The sequence below is a fragment of the Gracilinanus agilis genome, chromosome 1 (assembly GCF_016433145.1).
Source record: "Gracilinanus agilis isolate LMUSP501 chromosome 1, AgileGrace, whole genome shotgun sequence".
Classification (NCBI taxonomy): Eukaryota; Metazoa; Chordata; class Mammalia; order Didelphimorphia; family Didelphidae; genus Gracilinanus; species Gracilinanus agilis.
In genome coordinates this window covers 695,977,279-695,996,617 of record NC_058130.1, presented here as the reverse complement: position 1 = coordinate 695,996,617, position 19,339 = coordinate 695,977,279, and the positions used below count along the sequence as shown (strand labels likewise).

Genomic DNA, 19,339 nt, shown 5'->3' with positions numbered 1-19,339 from the left:
CCTATTTTGTCTTCTCTCATCAGATTGTGAGCTCCTTGAGGGCAGGGACTATATATAGTCAGTCAGTTAGTCAGTCAACTAGCATTTATTAAGCAGGAGGCTTTTGAAATTCTCCTGGACAGCAAGATCAAATCAGTCAATATTTAAAGAAATTAATTTAGACTATTCGCTGGAAGATCAACCACTGATGCTGAAGCTTAAATTCTTTGGCCATGTAACAAGAAGATAGTACGGCAGAGAATGAGATGGATAGATAGGGTCATAGAAACAACAAACATGAATTTGGACAGAGTTCAAGAGATAGTGGAGACAGAAGGGCTGGGCATGCTATGATCCATGGGTCATGAAGAATCAGGCATGACTGAACAATGGAACAATAATGTGTCAGGGACTGAGATAAGCATTGGGTTTTCAAAGGAAAGCAGAAAGTCCTTGCTCTCAAGGAGTTCATAGTCTAACGGAGGATACCCTATGCAAACAACTATGAACAAACTAGACAGGAACAAGATAATGTATGCAAAGCAGTTTGCAAACCTTAAAGGGCTCTATAAATGTGAATGATTATCTTCTGGACATGCCTTAGTTAAGGCGACATGTTTAAGAATCATTTCAGAGGAAAGGCACAAAAATTGAGGAGTTTGGAGAAAGGCTTTTTTTGTAGAAAGTAGAACTCACATTGAGGTTTGAAGCAAGTCCTGGAAGCCAGGAAGGTGGAAATGAGAAGGGAGAGAATTCTAGACAAGGCATATACCTTCTTTTATCTACTATTAACCACTGATGTTTACTGTAAACGGTTGTGAGTCAAAGACGGGGTGTGGTTTAGCAGAAAGAACAATGAGCTTTAGAGCCACAAGATAAGGGCTTGAATTTTAGCTTCTGCATTGATTAGTTTCTGACCTTAGAGAAGTAATTTCACTCTTTTGTCTCTTTGAAGTTTCCTTCCTCTCTCAGTTTCCTCTTCTGAAAAATGTGGAAATCAACACTTGCCTCATAGTGTTGTAGTAAAGAAAAGCACCATACAAATGTGAATTTTTATTAATCCCATTAATAACCTCCCATGTGTAGTAATTTGTGATTTATTTAAGTTTTTGCAAATATTAATGAGCAATATTACTAGTACATAAAATGTTCTTTTACTTCACACTGTGCTTTAATATTGGTTTTCCCCCCTTTGGATAAAAAGAAAAAATCCAGTATATGGGGGTTTCTTTGGTATTTTAGTGTGATTTAAAGTGAATACACAGGTAAATAATAATAATGACTAGCATTTATATAGCACTTTAAGTTTAGTAAAGTGCTTTACAAATATTATTTAATTTAAGCCTCACAACAACCCTGGAAAGTAGCTGCTATTACTTTCCTCATTTTTATAGATGAGGAAATAGATGTAAGCAAAATGTAAGTGACTTGCCCAGGGTCACCCAGTTAGCCAAATCTGAGGCCAGATTTAAACTTAGGTCTTCCTCCTCCTGATGCCAGGTCCAGCACTCTATCTGCTGTAGCTCCTAGTTGCTTTTATGTTTTGGGAGCTAATATAAAAATAACATTACAATACAGCCAATCAGTGTAAGTATCAGGGACTGTTCCTTTCACGTCTGAAAAGTCTATACTGAAAGGGCCAGAAAAAGAACTGCCACGCTGGAAAAAAAATGGATAAAATCCACATGTGAAGCAAGTTTCTCTTTTAAAATGTGAAGGAAAGACACAGACTGTTAGCAGACCTGGACAGAAAACTGCCTTTCAGATGAAAGGACCGAAAGTTGCTGTTTGAGGGCAGAAAAATGACTATGGTGACAGGACACAGGAGTCCCCTCCACTCATTTATCTGTGTGTGACTCTTCTTAGAGCTTAAGAAGTTAAAACTGATGAAGGGGTCAATCGAATAACTGTTTGGGGACTGTGAGAAGATTAAATAAAGAGTGTTGGTTTCAAAACTGTCAGAAAGGTGAATTTGATGCGATTCCCTCTTGGGGAAAGATAAATCACTGACCACTGGGGGCTCTGATTTGAGAGATGGGAGTAGCAGGGAAAAGTCAGCTGGGAGAGAGCTGGTACTGTGAAAGAGGAGAGTCAGCTTACAGAGGAAGCTTTCAACTGTATGCTTAAAGCCTGTTTCCTGGAAGAGAGCTACTTGCTTTGTAGATTAACTGAAGGAAAGACTGGGGAGCCTGCTGTTTGGAAGAGAGCTAAACTCAGCTGCTACAGTTTGATAAATTGCCCTCCAGCTCTATCCAGAGAGGGGTGAGACCTCTCAGAAGTGCCCTTTGCCTCTGCTCTTCTATGAGGACAGGCTTGACTAGCTGAGTGCTGATTTCTTCTTGCTAAGGAAACAGGTGGATGGATTTGTCTTATGCTGATGAGAAGGTTCACCTGTTTAAGTGTTTTTTTAATTTTATTTTGATTAGCATGCAAAACACCCTTCCATATTGGTCACTGTTGTAAAAGCACACTCACACAAAACCAAAACCCCCAAATGAAACCATAAATACACAGATGTGAAAGATAGTATGCTTTGATCTGTATCCATTCAACTCTTTCTCTAGAGTTGTTGGTTTGGGTTGTTTTTAACCTTTAGGGTCTTAGAATCTCATGAGCCCCAAGGCAGGTGAGCAGCAGTAAGGGCTAGGCAATAGGGTTTAAGTAACTTGTCCAGGGTAACAGAGTTAGGAAGTGTCTGAGGCAAAATTTGAAACCAGGACCTCCTGACTCCAGGTCTGGCTCTTCATCTCCTGAGCCACCTAGCTGCCCCTTAACCTGTTAAGTTTTGCTATAAATTCATTTCCTAACTTGAATGTCTCCATCATGCTCCAGGGACTTCTTCTTCTACAAGATCACATCAGCCCTGTAGAACTCACACCTCATCAATACCTTCTGTCCCTGGGGCTCTTCTGCTAGGAAGGCAGAGCACGGAGCTCCTCCCTGAATCTCCATGTAAGGAGGAGGGACTGATGCTCAGGCCAGCCAGCTCTTCATTTCCCACCTTGCTGAACTACTTCAGACATCTCTGCCATCCCCACATGCCAAGTACCTTTTCTCCTCCCCAACTTTCCCTTTCAGCTTCCACTTGAGCACTGTCTCTCCACTTTAAGTGTAAGCTCCTTGAGGGCAGGAGCCATATTTTTTGTATCTGTATCCTCAATGCTTAGCACACTGCCTGGAACATTATTGTTTATTGACTGGCTCACTGAATTCTGTTTTGCTATGAAGCAGCTTACAGTCCCCTTGAGTAATGAACTTCCTGGGCTTGTCTTCATTGACCAGAGAGCCAAAAGGAGAGGTTTTTAGTCTCTGGCTGAAGGGAATTGATTGCCACTAGAATAACACAGTACTTTCTTGGGGCTCTGTTAAGGGCTGTTTTTGTTCAGCTGAGTTTGACTCTTCATGACCCTGTGGACCATACTCTCCAAGAGGTTTTCTTGGCAAAGACACTAAAGTGGTTCCCCTTCTTCCTTCTCTTGTAAGGCAAACAGAAGTTAAATGACTTGCTCAGGGTCACACAGTTAGTGTCTGAGGCCGGATTTGAATTCAGGTTTTCCTGACTCCAGTACTCTATCCATTGAGTCACCGAGTTGCCTCTTGTCCTATTAAGGGTGACTGGGGTTTAAAAATCTTGTCACTGCTTAATCATTGTCTTGACAGCAGAAGATATATAGGTCTGACTAGCAGAAGAATGACAAAGGCCAGAAGAGGCGCAGATGGCAAATAAGCAGCTTTGTACGGTATAGATGGTCCTTAAAGGACCCAGGACAACAAGGCATATAATCCAGGATGGTGAACTGCCTTGAGTCCCTGGGTCTTCCCACCCATGTGCCTTTCTACCTGGTTTCTGTAAGTGTGTGCCCGCTCTCCGCAACAGCCACATGTGTACTGGTGAGAGCGATCCAAATGTAATAAGTTTTGATTATCACTGACATATAAAATCCTATTTTGCTTAAAAAAAAAAACCCATAACCTGCCCCTTTCCTATCCTTCCAGGTTTCTTATATCTTATACCACCATACACTCCCTCCACTCAAAACATACACACACTTTCTTTTTCTTTTTAAACCCATACTTTCCCCATCTTAGAATCACGACTGTGTACTGGTTCCAAGGCAGAAGAGCAGTAAGGGCTAGGCCAGGGGAGTTAAGTGACTTGCCCAGGGTAAGAAAGCTAGGAATTGTTTGAAGCCAAATTTGAACCCAGGATCTCCCCTCTCTGGACCTGGATCTCAATCCACTGAGCCATCAAGCAGCAGCCTACACACACACACACACACACACACACACACACACACACACACACACACACACTTTCAGTTTAGAGAGCTGGCCTCCTTGTTGTTCCTCTCACACAGAAACACCATGAATAGTAGCTAGCATTCATATAACACTTTAAGGTTTGTAAAGTGCTTTACAAATGTTACCTCATTTGATTCTCCCACAACCTGCTTCTGTCCATTGCAACACCCTCCATTTCCTGACTCTGATAACTTTCTCTGGCTGTCTCCTTCCTCAACTCTGCCTCCTAGGGTATCCGGATTTCTTTAAGTCTCAGCCAAAATTGCACTTTCTACAAGAAGCCTTTCCCAGTCCCAGTCCTCCTCCATATGCTGCAACTGTCACCTTAATGGAGGCACAGTGGATAGAGCACTGGCATGGAGTTAGGAAGAACTGAGTTTAAATCCAGCCTCGGACACTTACTAGCTGTGAGACCCTGGGTAAGTCACTTAACTCTGTTTGCCTCAGTTTCCTCAAATGTAAAATGGGGACTATAATAGCACCTACCTTGTGGGATGACTCTTGAGAATCAAATGAAATAAGATTTGTAGAGCACTTGGCACAAGGTGCCTAGCATACAGCAGAACTAAATAAATGCTCATTCCCACCCCTCCTCTTTAATCTGAGTGCTTTCTCCCTCTCAAATAATCTGAAACTTCTTTTGTATATATCCTGTTTGTACATAGTTCTGTGTATTGTCGCCTCTGTGAGACTGTGAGCACTTTGAGAGCAGGGTCTACTTTTGTCTTTCTTTGTATGCCAGAGCTTAGCACACTGCCTGGCACATACGTAGTAGGTGCTTAATACATGCTAATGGACTGACAGATTATATTTTTTCTTGCTTTTGCATTAAGTAAGCACTTTTAGTGAAGAACAGATAGTGCCATGGTAGTGGATTTTGCTCAACTGGGGAGCACAACGGTGGGGGCTCAGGAGCTCCTGTGCTGAATATTAGAAATGGATCCCCTCTTCCCCTACCACAGGGTTACCTCTAGGACCCTGAGAGTTTGATTCATAGCCATGGGATGATAGTAAACCTGTAAGAACCTGGTAAGAGGCAGGGCGGCTAGGTGGCTCAGTGGATTGAGAGCCAGGCCTAGACACAGGACGTCCTGAGTTCAAATCTATTCTCAGATACTTCCTAGGCATTTAACCTAGCAGGTCACTTTTTTTTAAATGTTCTTTCCTTTTTTTTTTTTTTTTTTTTTTTTTTAATTTTAAACCCTTAACTTCTGTGTATTGACTTATAGGTGGAAGATTGGTAAGGGTAGGCAATGGGGGTCAAGTGACTTGCCCAGGGTCACACAGCTGGGAAGTGTCTGAGGCCGGATTTGAACCTAGGACCTCCTGTCTCTAGGCCTGGCTCTCAATCCACTGAGCTACCCAGCTGCCCCCCGTTGTTTCCTTTTTTAAAATGTTCTTTTTATTATCATACAAAACACATTTCTATCTTGTCATCATGATGAGAGCACACTTAGACAAAACCCAAATCCCAAAATAAAACCATAAAAACACTCCTGTGAAAGAGAGTATGCTCCTCATCTATCTGACTCCATGCGTTCTTCCTTTGGAAGTGGATAGCATTCCCTGTCCTAAATCTTTCAGGACTGTCCCAGATCATTGCATTGCTGAAAGCAGCCAAGTTTTCTCAGTTGATCATCATCCCATATTCCTGTTACCATGGACAATGTTCTCCCAGTTCCGCTTATTTCACTCTGCATCAGTTCCTGCAGATTTTTCCAGCTTTCTGAAATCATCCTGCTTATCATTTCTTCAAGCACAATAGTGTTCTAACGCCAACATGTACAACAATTTGTTCATCTGGGTAACTGCCTAATACTGTTCTTCTGCCTTGGAACTACTATACGGCATTGATTCTAGACAGAAGGTAAGGGTTTTAAAAAGAACAAACAAACAAACAAGAAGTGCCTAGCTTTGGTCCTCTTCCTCTAAGCACTTCAAACTCTAGTATTACCAGCCACAAACCAGACATCGGTGAGTCTGCAGGTCAACTCTGCTTAGAACGGCTACATGAACATCATTGTTTTATGGGCAGCTTTGGCAAACACGGTCAAATCAAATTCTATAAGATGAACAGAATTTGGAAGGATGTGAAAGTTTTTTCAAACCAGCTGTCAAGCTTTCTTGAGAGATGTTTAAACTAATCTCAAAGTTTTAATAGCATTTATCAAAGCAATAGAATGTTGACAATATTACCGTAAAGAGGGACACAGATGAAAAATATATAAAAATATGTCTAAAAATAAGGCAAATTTAAAAAGATACAACCAAGAGAATCACATACACACTAACTCCTTTGTGCCAAAACATTTGGTAAAATGTATATGTGAAAGGAGAGACATTAGGTAATAATAATAATAATAGCAGCTAACATTTATACATGGATAGGAGATATTGCAGGTCCACTTCCAGGCCACCATAATAAAGCAAATATTGCAACAAAATGAGTCATGAATTTTTGGTTTCTCAGAGCATATAAAAGTTATGTTTACACTATGCTGTAATCTATTAAAGTGTATAACAGTTATGGCTAAAATGTATATGCCTTAATTTAAAAATATTTTATTGCTAGAAAATGCTAGTCATCATCTGAGTTTTCATTGAGTCATAATCTTTTTTGTGGGTGAAGGGTCTGCCTCAGTGCTGATGGCTGCTAACTCATTAGGGTGGTGATGGCTAAAGGTTGGAGTGGCTGTGGCAAGTTCTTAAAATAAGACAATAATGACGTTTGCCACAATGTTTGACTCTTCCTTTCTCTCGAACACTTAGCGAACGTTGTAGGGTTATTAACTGGTCTAATTACAATGCTGTTATGTTTCAGAGAATAAAGGAGGGAGAGAGTTAGAAGAACAGATGGTTGGTTCTATGAGCCTTGTTTAAACATGTACTGATTTCTTGCAATAAATTATTTTATATGAGTAAAAAACCACAGGTTAAAAAAATTTAAACCTTCCTACAACTGAGTTTTTTCTTTTAATTATTAAAGAGGGCATACCTGGAAAGCACAGCTGTGGCAAAGCACTCAGATCCACATCATTTGGAATGCTAACATCCTCCATATCAGTAACTTTCTGACCTCCTTGGGAGCTCTTCCAGTTTTCAGTTTTGAGCCTATCTCTCTTTTTTCTGAAAGATCTTCTTCTTATTTTATTCAGATTATTACAATTGGCACCAGCTGTTGAACCATCTTCTTTACTGATAAACGGAGGTACAAAGACAGAAAGAACCTCAGGCTCAAGAGGAAGAAGATTTTTCTTTCCCTTTTTCTGGGCAACCTAAACAAAAGTAAGGAAAAAAAAAAGGAATTAAAGTGTGATTTGTTTTTTTTTAATTTACTACTGCATGGTCCTTTACTATTTGGCCAATACCTTTCCAATTTTATAGAAGCAAAGACTTAATGCTGAAAATAACCCCTGAGGTCATTTAATCCAATTTTTTTAAAGGAAGATCACACATCCCCATTAGTTATGGTCTTAAATCTTTTATTCTGTTTTGTGGCTAAATGTCCTAAGAAGACCATCTGTAATAGATGTTTCCCACTTCCTCTCCTGTCATTCTATTCTAAACCTTCTGCAGTCAGGCTTCTGAACTCATTCAACCAAAATTGCTCTCCAAAGTTTGACAAATCTATTGTCCTTTCCTTAATTATCATCCTTCTTAAACTCTCAGCAGTATTTGAAAGTGTTAATTATCCTCTTTTCCAGAATACTCTCTCCTCTCTTGATTTACATAACTGTCTCCTTTGCTGGACAGCTCTTCCTTTGTCTCCTTTGCTAGATATTCACACCTATTAACTGTGCCTGTCTCTCAAGGCTCAGTCCTGGACCCCTCCTCTTCTGGCTTTATATTATCTCAAATGATGATCTCATCAGCTCCCATGTGTTCAATTATTGTCTCTATGCAGTTAATTCCCAGATCTATCCAGCCCTGGTTTCTCTTCTGAGCTACAAACACATTATTACCAACTGTCTCTTGGACATCCCCAACTGGATATCCCAAAGAAATCTCAAACTCAAGATGTCCAAAACAGAACTCTTTAATTTCCCCCCTAAACACTGTCCTCTTTTGAACTTGCCTATATTCCTGGTTATCCAGGCTCACTTCTTGGAATCCTCTTTGACTTCTCATTCTCCCTCACCTCATGAATCTCTTGGCAAATCTTCTTGTTTCTATTGGAACAATTTATCTCCTAAATGCTCTTCTCTCAGCTCACATAATTCTAGTTCAAGCCCTAATTACCTCATTACTTCTCACTTGGACTACTGTAATAATTTTTAAATTGGCCTTTCTACATTAAACTCTCCCCATTTCAATCCATCCTTTGCTCAATTGCAGGAATGATTTCCTAAAGGATAGGTCTGACTATGTCATCCCTCAGATCTCAGTGAGCTCCATCCATTCCCTATTACCTCTAGAAACAAATCCATTTAACATATTCAATGACGTGTACCTTTTGCCAGCCATGATTATTGGTAAAGTGATGTGTTATTTTCAAAAAAAATTTTCTACAGGCTTTTAATCTGCTTCTCTTGTGCTCATATTCCTTCTCGTTTTTGACAAGGGACTACAATCTTAGTTCCTAGTTTCATGAATATTAGATGTATTTCTATTAGGATGCTTTCCAAATAGCAAATGGCTCATTTTACAGATCTGAAAGTGCATACTGAAACTAGTATAATATAGGCATTAATTGCTTTACATGATTCTTCTCATTCAGTTTTGGTTTCAGGACCATTGCCTTTTCTTTTATGTCATTAGTCTTTAAAGTGTCTTGACTGGAAGAAATGCAGTTATTTATTAGTGCCTTCATTTACTATTTCAGTGTGGCCTCTGGATTCAAGTATAATATCTTCAGTCTATCTTTCCTTGGCATGTATCAAGAATTTTACATTTAACCATTCCAAAAGACATTCTGATGGAGGAAGATCCCATAAGCTGTTTAATGTTTTTTGGGGGAGTCATATGCTCTTCATTCTTTTTTTGAAAAGGACCAATGACAGCATCAAGTGATGACTTGCTTGTGAAATGGATTTAAGCGAGGTAGAGTTGCACAGAGCTGTCAGTCTCACTCTCTACTCCAAAGTTATTGAAGTCCAGTGGCAAGACAAAAGTCAGGACAACTGGAGATGGTTAAAAATACTGTATATTACCCTGGCAATATCTTCAGGGTCTCCCTAAGCTCTTAGGCATTCCATAATGCATTCTTCAGCTGCCTTCACGGGCATTAGAACAAATTGTTCTCACTCTCCCATTCCACCTGGAGAAGTCTTTACATGCCTAAGTTAGACATCCCCCAACTTATTGTTGGGTTTGAGGCCTGGCAGTTACCCTCAACCTGGGTTAGCCCATTATTAGAGACTGTTGCACATGCCAAAAGCTTCTTGGAGTCACAGGTAAGAGTTGGGTGACCAGTGGACACCAAAGGTGGATAAAGCAGCTTTGGAAAGAGTTCAGTAAACCCCCATACAAGAGGCACTAGTCCTCCCTGCACACCCATACATAATGTATAGTCTGTTGGCATCCATGCATATTAAACGATTAATAAAATACTCTGGATTGACCCCTCAATTTGAGAGCCACCCTTCCTATTTAGGAAAAATGGTAATGGATGAAAGGCAAGGCAAAAAAATACTGGACTTAAAACTGTCAATCTGAAAGATGTCATGTTTAAATGTTGGTAGTATGTTTTAAACAGAGAACAGTTTTCCATGAAGCCAACAACTCTAATGTTCTCACTATATTTTGGTCTATTCTGTATATTTGCAGAATATGAACAAGCCATAGGTGTTGAGCTAAAACACAGGTTTTTGCAATAATCAATAAAGGCAGTATAAATGTTCCTGAATTTTCTGGTAACTTGTTCAATAATGATTCTATTGCTAATAAATTGTTCTCTTCCCATTGGGACCTTTTGGCAAATCCCTTTTGCTCCTTAGCCAATACACTATTTTCTTCTAAGTGTTTATAGATTTTAAGTGATACAGGCTGTAAATGCTTTGTATAAAGTACATGAACATGCAACTGGACTATATTTGGAAGAGGCATTGGCATTCTCACCTGTTAGTAGCAGATTTACAATCCTTCTGTTAAAGGAGGAATTGAGCTTATGTCTGCAAGGAAGCTGTCCTTTGCCAGAAATGCATGCTGTGAATCATTTGCAGCTTAGAGAACTTACCCAGCCCTATTGCTTTCCAGTTTTTCAGAGAAGCTAGAGTATGAGTCATTTTCCTGGACATAAATGATCTAGCATTTTTTAAATTAATGGTGCACAAACTTTATATTCCATGATTGATACAGTTTACATTCTCATTGGATAGGGCTTCTTGTGACCATACAGAAAATTTCATACCAGAAAATTTCCATACCTACTTTCTTCAAGTGTTTTCTCCTTCCACTAATTTCCTTGCAATTCAAGTCTCTGTAGTAAAGATTCTGATTGACGTAAAATTATTTTTTCTTTTTTTGCATTGCTTTTACTCCTTAAGTTGATTTAATCTTTTGATTTTTACAATAAAAATTCAGTTCTACTTTTTATATCAACAAAATTTTTCCAAATATCCTCCACCTTCCTTTATCCCACAGCATCATCCCATATAAAATTTAAAGAGGAAAAAATCAGCAGAACATAAGAATAGTAAAATATATTTAATATTTCACACTCATGGTTCTCCTTTCTCTGCAAAGGAGTATGGTCTCATATTGATTTTTGGGGGGCTATGTTTCTTCTTTGGAATTTTACATGCTTACTTTTGATTGTGTTTGTTGTTCTCTCCATCTACATTGTTATAGTTATTGATTATATTGCTATTGCTTTCTTGACTTCGATTACTTCACATAGCATCATTTCATGTAAATCTATCCATGCTTCTTTGTCATCACTGCATTAGTTGTTTCTTATAACACATTTCATTACATTCATGCCCCACAATTGTTTATTGTTGTTGTTCAGTTGTGTCTGACTCTTTGTGACCCCATGGGCATACTAGGCCCTTCTATCCTCCACTATTTCTTAGAATCTGTCCAAGTTCATGTCTGTTACTCCCATGACACCATCCATCCAAACTCTGTAGTCTCTTCTCCTTTTGTCTTCCGTCTTTTCCATCATCAGGCTCTTTTCCAATGAGTTCTGCCTTCTCATTATGTGGCCAAAGTATTTAAGCTTCAGCTTCAATATTTCACCTTCTAGTGAAGAGTCTAAATGAATTTCTTTAAGTATTGACTAATTTGATCACATTTCTGTCTAAGAGACTATCAAAAGTCTTCTTCAGGGCTAAAAACTATTGTTTTTCCCCAACTGATGGAAATCTTTTTACCTTTTGACTTTTATATTCAATTACTGATTAAGGAATTCTAGAATTTCAAATTTGCTTTTATTTTTGAAATTCTTTTTTTGTTGTTGTTGCCTTCAATTGGGAAACATGGCATTCAGGTATTCTATTGTGTGGGCCAGTTTTTTTTTTTTTAACCATGGTGTTATGGGATGCTTCTTCTTAGGAGTATTCCTTGCTAACTCCACCTTTTATCCTGTTGTTCCGACTGTTGCAAATGACACAGAATACATTGTTTTATGAAGTTCCTGAAATTGTTTTACACTTTGCCAAATATTACAGGAGAATATATTCATTATGAAAGTTATAGCAAATTTTATCAGGTACTATTCCTGGAATTTGCATTAAGTAAAGATTATTGATGATCTCAAATTCTTCAACTGCTCCTTCTTTGGATTTTAGTAGCTCAATCTGGCTTCATCTAATCTGAGTTTAGGGTTGAAATTATTTGTTGTAATTACTATACACAGACTAGAAATATACTGTTTGTGACTTGAAGTTGAGAATATTGCTCACAAAAGAATAATAACGAACTCCTTGCTTGTATCTGGTAGGATCCGTTTCTAATTTTGTTATGCTCTAGGACTGGAACACAATGAAAGCATTCCTAGCTTCATTCCATTTAACACCTATGTGGGATTTGTCTTCTATACTGACCAGTAAGTATCATCTTAACTGAAGAACTCCCAGCAGGTGAAGGATAGTTGTTTCTGATTTATTCTGGTACATCTTGACTTCTTGTGGTACCAGGACAAAAAAGAGTGACATTTTTTTCTGCAATCTTCTGTGTCAAGATGGTCTTTCAAGTAGAACCAGAGGCAACCATGTATTGCCCCATCTATTTCTTTGATAAGAACAGGTGCAGCATTCCGACTGTGGTGCTAACCCATGCAGTGGTATTATCAAGAGTTCAATTCTTTTGCATCTGGGGGTTCTTGAGCACAAAGTAATTCATGGTAGGCCTCCTAAGTTACCAGAGTAGTCTCAGAATACATGAAATCCCAGCTGGCTAATATTCCCTTGCTTTAGCATTCTGGCTTCCCCCTTCTGCCAAGATGTGTTAGACAGGTTGGCCTTTGAAGGAGTTATTATAATCATAATAATTATTATCATCGTCTCATTCTTTTCATCTTTTACAATGGATTCCAAAAGAAACAGTCCTAGAATAGGTTTCCATCCTGATGTCTTGCTATTATTACTATAGTTATTACTATTATTATTGTTATTGTTAAATGCACTGGTGAGCTACGCTGCATAGCCACCCAAGGAAAAAACAGAAGTGAAGAAAGAAATAAGGGAAAGAAGAAATGTGACAGAATTGATCATTTCACCTCAGCTATAAACTTTGGTAGAATGTAAGCTATCTGAGGGATTGTTCAAATGCCTTTGTGGCTACAGCACCCAGGACAGCGCCTGGCACAATGTGAGCCTTAAACAATCTGGGAATTGAATTTAAGAACAAAAAAGAAGCTGATCTGTTTACCATTTGTTCCTACTGAGGAGATAAATGTGGCAAAATCTAACACTTTCTTTAAATGTACAGACTTTTTAATAAATTTAAAGATATGGCATAAAAATAAATAGCTACAGGAAAATAAGGGATAGTGTGTAGTTTATAGCCAATGAGTAATTAAGCATTTATTTAGGGTTTGCCTTCTATGTACCAGGCACTGGCAATATGAAGAAAGGTAGAAGACCTTTGAAGTATGTTATTTTGGTTGAAGTTTATAAAGAAAACTGGCATAGGTTTATAAATTGGAAAAGATTAGGCTATGTTAATAGGTGAATAACATCTTAGTATTATTATGAAAAGAGTTTTGATCTGGAGGACCTCCTGAAATGGTTTTGGGGAACCCTAAAAGTTCTTGGGAGAAGTGCCTGTCTAGAGGTTTGAGAGGGTAAGGGATTTTCCCAGGGTCACACTATGTGCCCAAAGTGCAACTTAAACCAGCTTTATTTCATAAGCCAGCTTTATCTGCTGGTTGACATGTACCCTACAACATTGTCAGACATAAAGATATTCTCTTCTTGCTCACCTCTCTAGACTTGGTCCTCCAGACTTTAGCTACTGCAGTGATTAGTGTTCTTAAGTGTTTTAGGGTTGACTCTCTTTACAATGTTATTATTCCTGCCATTCCTGCTCTCAGAGCAGACAATCTAAAAAGAGAGATAACATACAAACAAATAAACACAAACAAGATAAAGAGAGGACAAAATGGAAATATTCAACATAGGGAAAACACTAGAAATCTGGAGAAACTTCAGGTAGAAAATGGAGTAAGATGGGACTTTAAAAAGTCAGAAAAGGAAAGAGACAGAGATGAGGAGAGAAACATTCAGGCATGGAGGACAAGAAGTGAAAATGCAAGTATTATGGGTCCCATTTTATAGATGAAGAAATGGGCAAAGCTTCAGGCCAAGTCAGGAAAATCATTTGTCTGGTATGATGAAAATGGTATTTTTATTTAGGTAAGAAGAGGTGGCCTCTAAGGTTTCTGCTAGCATTGAGATATTGAGGTTGTGTCTGAGAGAAGTTAGGTGAATTGGACAGAATTATATATTGCCAAGCCTGGAGTCAGAAGGACCTGGGTTAAAATCCAGGCTCAGACACTAACTATGTGATCCTGGGCAAGTCACAAAACCCTGTTTGCCTCAGTTTCCTCATCTGTAAGAATAAGATGGAGAAGGAAATGGAGAACTATTCCAGTATCTTTACCAAGAAAACCCCAAATGGGCCCACAGAGATTCAGACAGGACTAATCGACTCAACAACAACCAAGATGAAATCTCGACTCTTCTGTAACATCCTCCACCATTAGGATATGGCTTAGTACTAAGCACTAAACAAATGCTGTTGACAGAGTGGCTAATTTTAGGAAATTTTTCATAAGGGTGTATGCTATGCCAAACTTTTTAGCACAGGGAAAAGAATTAGGCACCAAATTAAGAACAGAGATCAATGACAATCTGTGTCGTGTAGACAACAGGCAATTAAGCAATTTAAAGGAGGCCAAATATTTTTGAGAGGCCTGGTAATGGATGTTAAAATGAGAATAAGTAGGCTAATTCAGGAATTTGTTATGTTTGACTAAACATTTTTGTTACAGGTTTTGTGTTTCTTGCTTTCCCAATGGCAGGGGAGGGAGATGTGGAAAGAGGAAAATTCAGAAAACTGAAAAAAATTTTGAATTAAAAAATGAGAAAAAGAAATTTGGTTATGAAAGAATGTAAGTGGGTTAAAGAGATGAAGCAATTAAAATTTCCAAGAATTTGAGCATTATTAATAGCAGACCCAAGTAAGCTGTTCTAAGCAAATGAATTCACACAATAATCAATTTATACCTTAGTGGCTCAAACTATGCATTCTATATGTATGTCAGGGTTATTTTTATGCGGTACTTTTAAAATTCAGTCAAAAAATCTTTTCTGCTTCTAAAAGAAGTATTTAAAAATATCAAAGTTCATGCCTTCACCTCCAGAAAGAAGTGATAAACTAAAGGAAGTCAGTCTTTTTTCTTTTTCTTTTTTTTTGGTCACTAAGAAAGGTCATAAATACATCATTCTTGGAAGCAATCCATTTTAACAATTGACTAAAATCCAACACAATTCATCAAAATTCTGGCTTAATTAGCCGTAAAAATCCTGATTTCCCTCCTCATAGTTACAACTATGCATTCCTATAGGATTTTTACCTCACAAAGAATCTCTCAATATTAATTGAAAATCGAAATATTAAGTGGGTGAGCTTTTCACAATGGATAGACAGGAATGCCAACACTGTAAAGACAGACAACCTAACAGACTTAAGAACACTGATTAAGGGCTTCTGGGTTAAGATGGCGGCAGAGTAAAAAGCAGCTGCTTAACCTCTCCCTAACCCACACATACAGGACTCCTTAAGAGTCCTTAAGAGGACATAAAACAAATCCAGATGAACGAAGGGACCCCACAACAGGCCACAGCATTGAAGGTGCATGGGATTGGGGCATTTCCATGCTATAAGGGGGTAAAATAGCTCTCACTAAAAAGCGAGCTGAGCTACCCCCCTCTTCCCCACACCACCTACACAGCCAAAGCCAGCACATAAGAGTTAGAGCAAGTTTGGGGCATTCATTAAGTTCTTGGCAGCTCACCAGGGCCTGCTCCTGTGAGCAGCAAGACTTAAGACCCCAAGAGGCTAAAGAACCAGACTCTGAACACAGGCCTTGAGCTCAGGCTTAGACTCAGGAGCAGACTCAGGCTCAGATGCGGATCCTGAGCCCAGGCACGGACCTTGGGTGAGAACCCAGTGCAGAGGGGTGCATGACTGTGGAAGCAGAGCCCTGAGACTGTTAAAGGAGCTTCAGGCAGAGGAACAAGCAAGAGGACCATCAGGAAGCTTGACCCTGAGAACAACTAGACCTGAGACCTCAGGAGCCTAAAGAGCACAGACAGACCCTGGACGTGAGGATAAAGCTGAAAGGGCGCTGGGCTAACAATGGCAAGCCAGTTATAAGAACCCCAGACGAGAAAGATCAAGAAGAGATCCTTAACACTTGACAACTTTTACACAGAAAAAATCCAGGCAACAGAGCAAACAGCAGAGGAGAACAAACAAGTAATCATAACCAAACCTTCCCCAAAAAATGAAAACTGGCCACAAGGTCTTGAAGAGTTCAAATCTGAGATCATGAGAAATAAGGAAGAAATTTGGCGAGAGAAGTGGGAAATAGCTCAAAAGGAAATTAATAGGTTAAAAGATAGAACCTCCCAATTGGAGAAAGATGTCCCCAAATCAAAAGAATTGATAAGCAAATTGGAGACCAAAATCGAACAGCTGGAAAACAGATAGACCAAATCGAAAAGGAAAATCAAAAGGTTATAGCAGAAAACCAGTCTCTAAAGACCAGAATTGGGCAAGTAGAAGCCAATGATCTCTCAAGACAGCAAGAACAAATAAAACAAAGTCAAAAGACTGATAAAATAGAAGGAAACATGAAATATCTCACTGAGAAATTGACAGATCAAGAAAACAGATCTAGAAGAGACAATTTGAGAATTGTTGGTCTTCCTGAAAAAGCAGAAATTAATAGAAATTTGGACTCCATACTAAAAGAAATTATTCAGCAAAACTGCCCTGAAGTTCTACAACAAGAGGGCAATATAGACATTGAAAGGATCCACAGATCACCCTCTACACTAAACCCTGAAAAGACAACCCCCAGGAATATAATAGCCAAATTCAAGAGTTTCCAAGTAAAAAAAAATTTACAAGAAGCCAGAAATAGACAATTCAGATATCAAGGAGCACCAATCAGGATCACACAGGATCTGGCAGCCTCCACACTAAGAGACCGCAAGGCTTGGAATATGATATTCAAAAAGGCAAGAGAACTGGGTCTACAACCAAGGATCATCAAAACTGACTATATACTTCCAGGGGAAAGTATGGGCATTCAACAAGATAGAAGATTTCCAAGTATTTGCACAGAAAAGACCAGGACTAAATGGAACGTTTGATATCCAAACACAAAAAAACAAGAGAAACATGAAAAGGTAAATAAAAAAAACTCTCATGTTTAAATTTGCCTCTTTAAGGGCTTTAATGAGATCAAATTATTTGTATTTCTATATGGAGAAATGTTAGGTGTAATCTTCAAACTGTATTCGCTATTATAGTAATTAGAAGAATTATTCACAGGGAGAGGTTGGAGCACTAAATGGTCTAAGATGAGATGGGGTGGGGGGAATAGGTGGGTGAATAGTAGATGGCACCAAGAGAAACTTGAATGAATAAGAAAAATAGGATATTCTATACCACACAAAGAAGACATGGGAAGGGGAGGGGATGAATATTATTATAAGAAGGAGAGGAAGAGAGCATTAAGAGGTAACATTTAAACGTTACTCTCAGCGGAATTAATCCTGAGAGGTAAGAGTAGCTATATCCATTGGGATATAGAATTCTATCTAGCCCTACTGAGAAAATCAGAAGGGATTAACCAAGGGGAGCAGGGGAGTGGGGAGGTCAAAAAAGGGAAGGGAAGAGAGGGGGGAGGGAATTCATTAGGCCTTAAAAAATAAAAAGAGGAGAATAATAAGGGAGGGGGTGGAAAGAGAAATAAATCAAGGAAGGGGACAAGGTAGACTGGTCTAAAACAAAGCACTGGTTTAAAAAGGAAATAGCCTAAGAAGAAGGGGTAGAAATAGGAGAGGATACCAAATGTTGGGGAATATACAACTGATAATTATAACTCTGAATGGGAATGGGATGAACTCGCCCATAAAACGGAAGCAAATAGCAGAGTGGATGAGAAACCAAAATCCTACTATATGTTGTCTACAAGAAACACATATGAGGCATGTGGACATACACAGGTTTAAGGTCAAGGACTGGAGCAAAATCTTTTGGGCTTCAAATGAGAAAAAGAAGGCAGGAATGGTGATCATGATTTCTGACAAAGCCAAAGTAAAAATAGATCTGATTAAAAGAGACAGGGAAGATAACTGCATCCTGAAAAAAGACAGTATATGCAATGAGGAAATAACAGTACTCAATATGTAAGCACCAAATGGTATATAGCATCCAAATTCGTAAAGAAGAAACTTGTGGAGATCTCTTTATCATCTCTAATAATCTGATAAGGACAGTTTAGTTGATAAGGAAATAAGGACAGGACAAGGGAGCTATCTTTTACCTCATGCTTCCAGCTCTGGCTCCAGGAGCATGGAGTTTATTATATATATTTTCACACAAAGAACACAAAGAAAAACTTACAGTTCATGGTTACAAATCATACAAAAGAAAATCCTTGGAGGCTTCAAAGTAAAGATAGAACAGGGTCCAAGGCCGAATTCTAGCCGCCTGGATATCAGCAAGCAAATTCTGAGAATGGTAACTATATTCTATAGATATCATAAATGAATTGACTCTTGTATTTTTTATTGGGAGGACTGCACCTAGTTGGATAAAGTTTTGTCTAGCTCTGACCTTGGCTGACTTAGGAATATTCTTAGAGTTCAGGGATCTTAATTTTCTTGTAGAGAAATTGTTAACCCAATAACTACTGGTTTGTTTAAAGCTTTCCAATGGGACATATAATGTTATTAAGAAAAGGTGTGGATCTGAAAAGGAGTCAAAAGAGGAGTCTCAGATGTTCATCTATTTAAGACTCTGTTTCTCTTATTGGCCTCCCACAGAAACAGGCAGAGGTCAAGAAGGAAATAGATAGTAAAACCATACTAGTGGGAGATCTAAATATCCCTCTTTCAGATCTACATAAATCAAAACAAAAAATAAATAAGAAAGAGATAAGAGAGGTGAATGAAATCCTAGAAAAATTAGATTTAATAGATATGTGGAGAAAAATCAATAGGGACAAAATGGAATACACCTTCTTTTCAGCTGCACATGGTACATTAACAAAGATTGACCATGTAATATGGCATAAAAAACATTGCAAACAAATACAAAAGAGCAGAAATAATAAATGTAACCTTCTCAGATCATAATGCAATAAAATTAATAATTAGTAAGGGCACATGGACAGGCAAATCAAAAACTAATTGAAAATTAAATAATATGATTATCCAAAACCAGTTAGTTAAATAAAAAATCATAGAAACAATCAATAATTTCATTGAAGAGAATGACAATGATGAGAAATCCTACCAAACTCTGTGGGATGCAGCTAAGGCAATACTCAGGGGAAAATTTATATCCTTGAGTGCATGTATTAACAAATTAGAGA

At 38.5% G+C, this 19,339-nt stretch overlaps 1 protein-coding gene across 1 annotated transcript in view; it reads right to left on the bottom strand.

The window, feature by feature from the left end:
* The window catches only part of DENND3 (DENN domain containing 3), a 128,279-nt gene that overhangs the window by 85,164 nt on the left and 23,776 nt on the right, over positions 1-19,339 (bottom strand). The window contains exon 2 of the mRNA XM_044669300.1: positions 7,277-7,556. Coding sequence (XP_044525235.1) covers positions 7,277-7,556 — 280 coding nt within the window. The remainder of the gene's footprint in view (positions 1-7,276; positions 7,557-19,339) is intronic.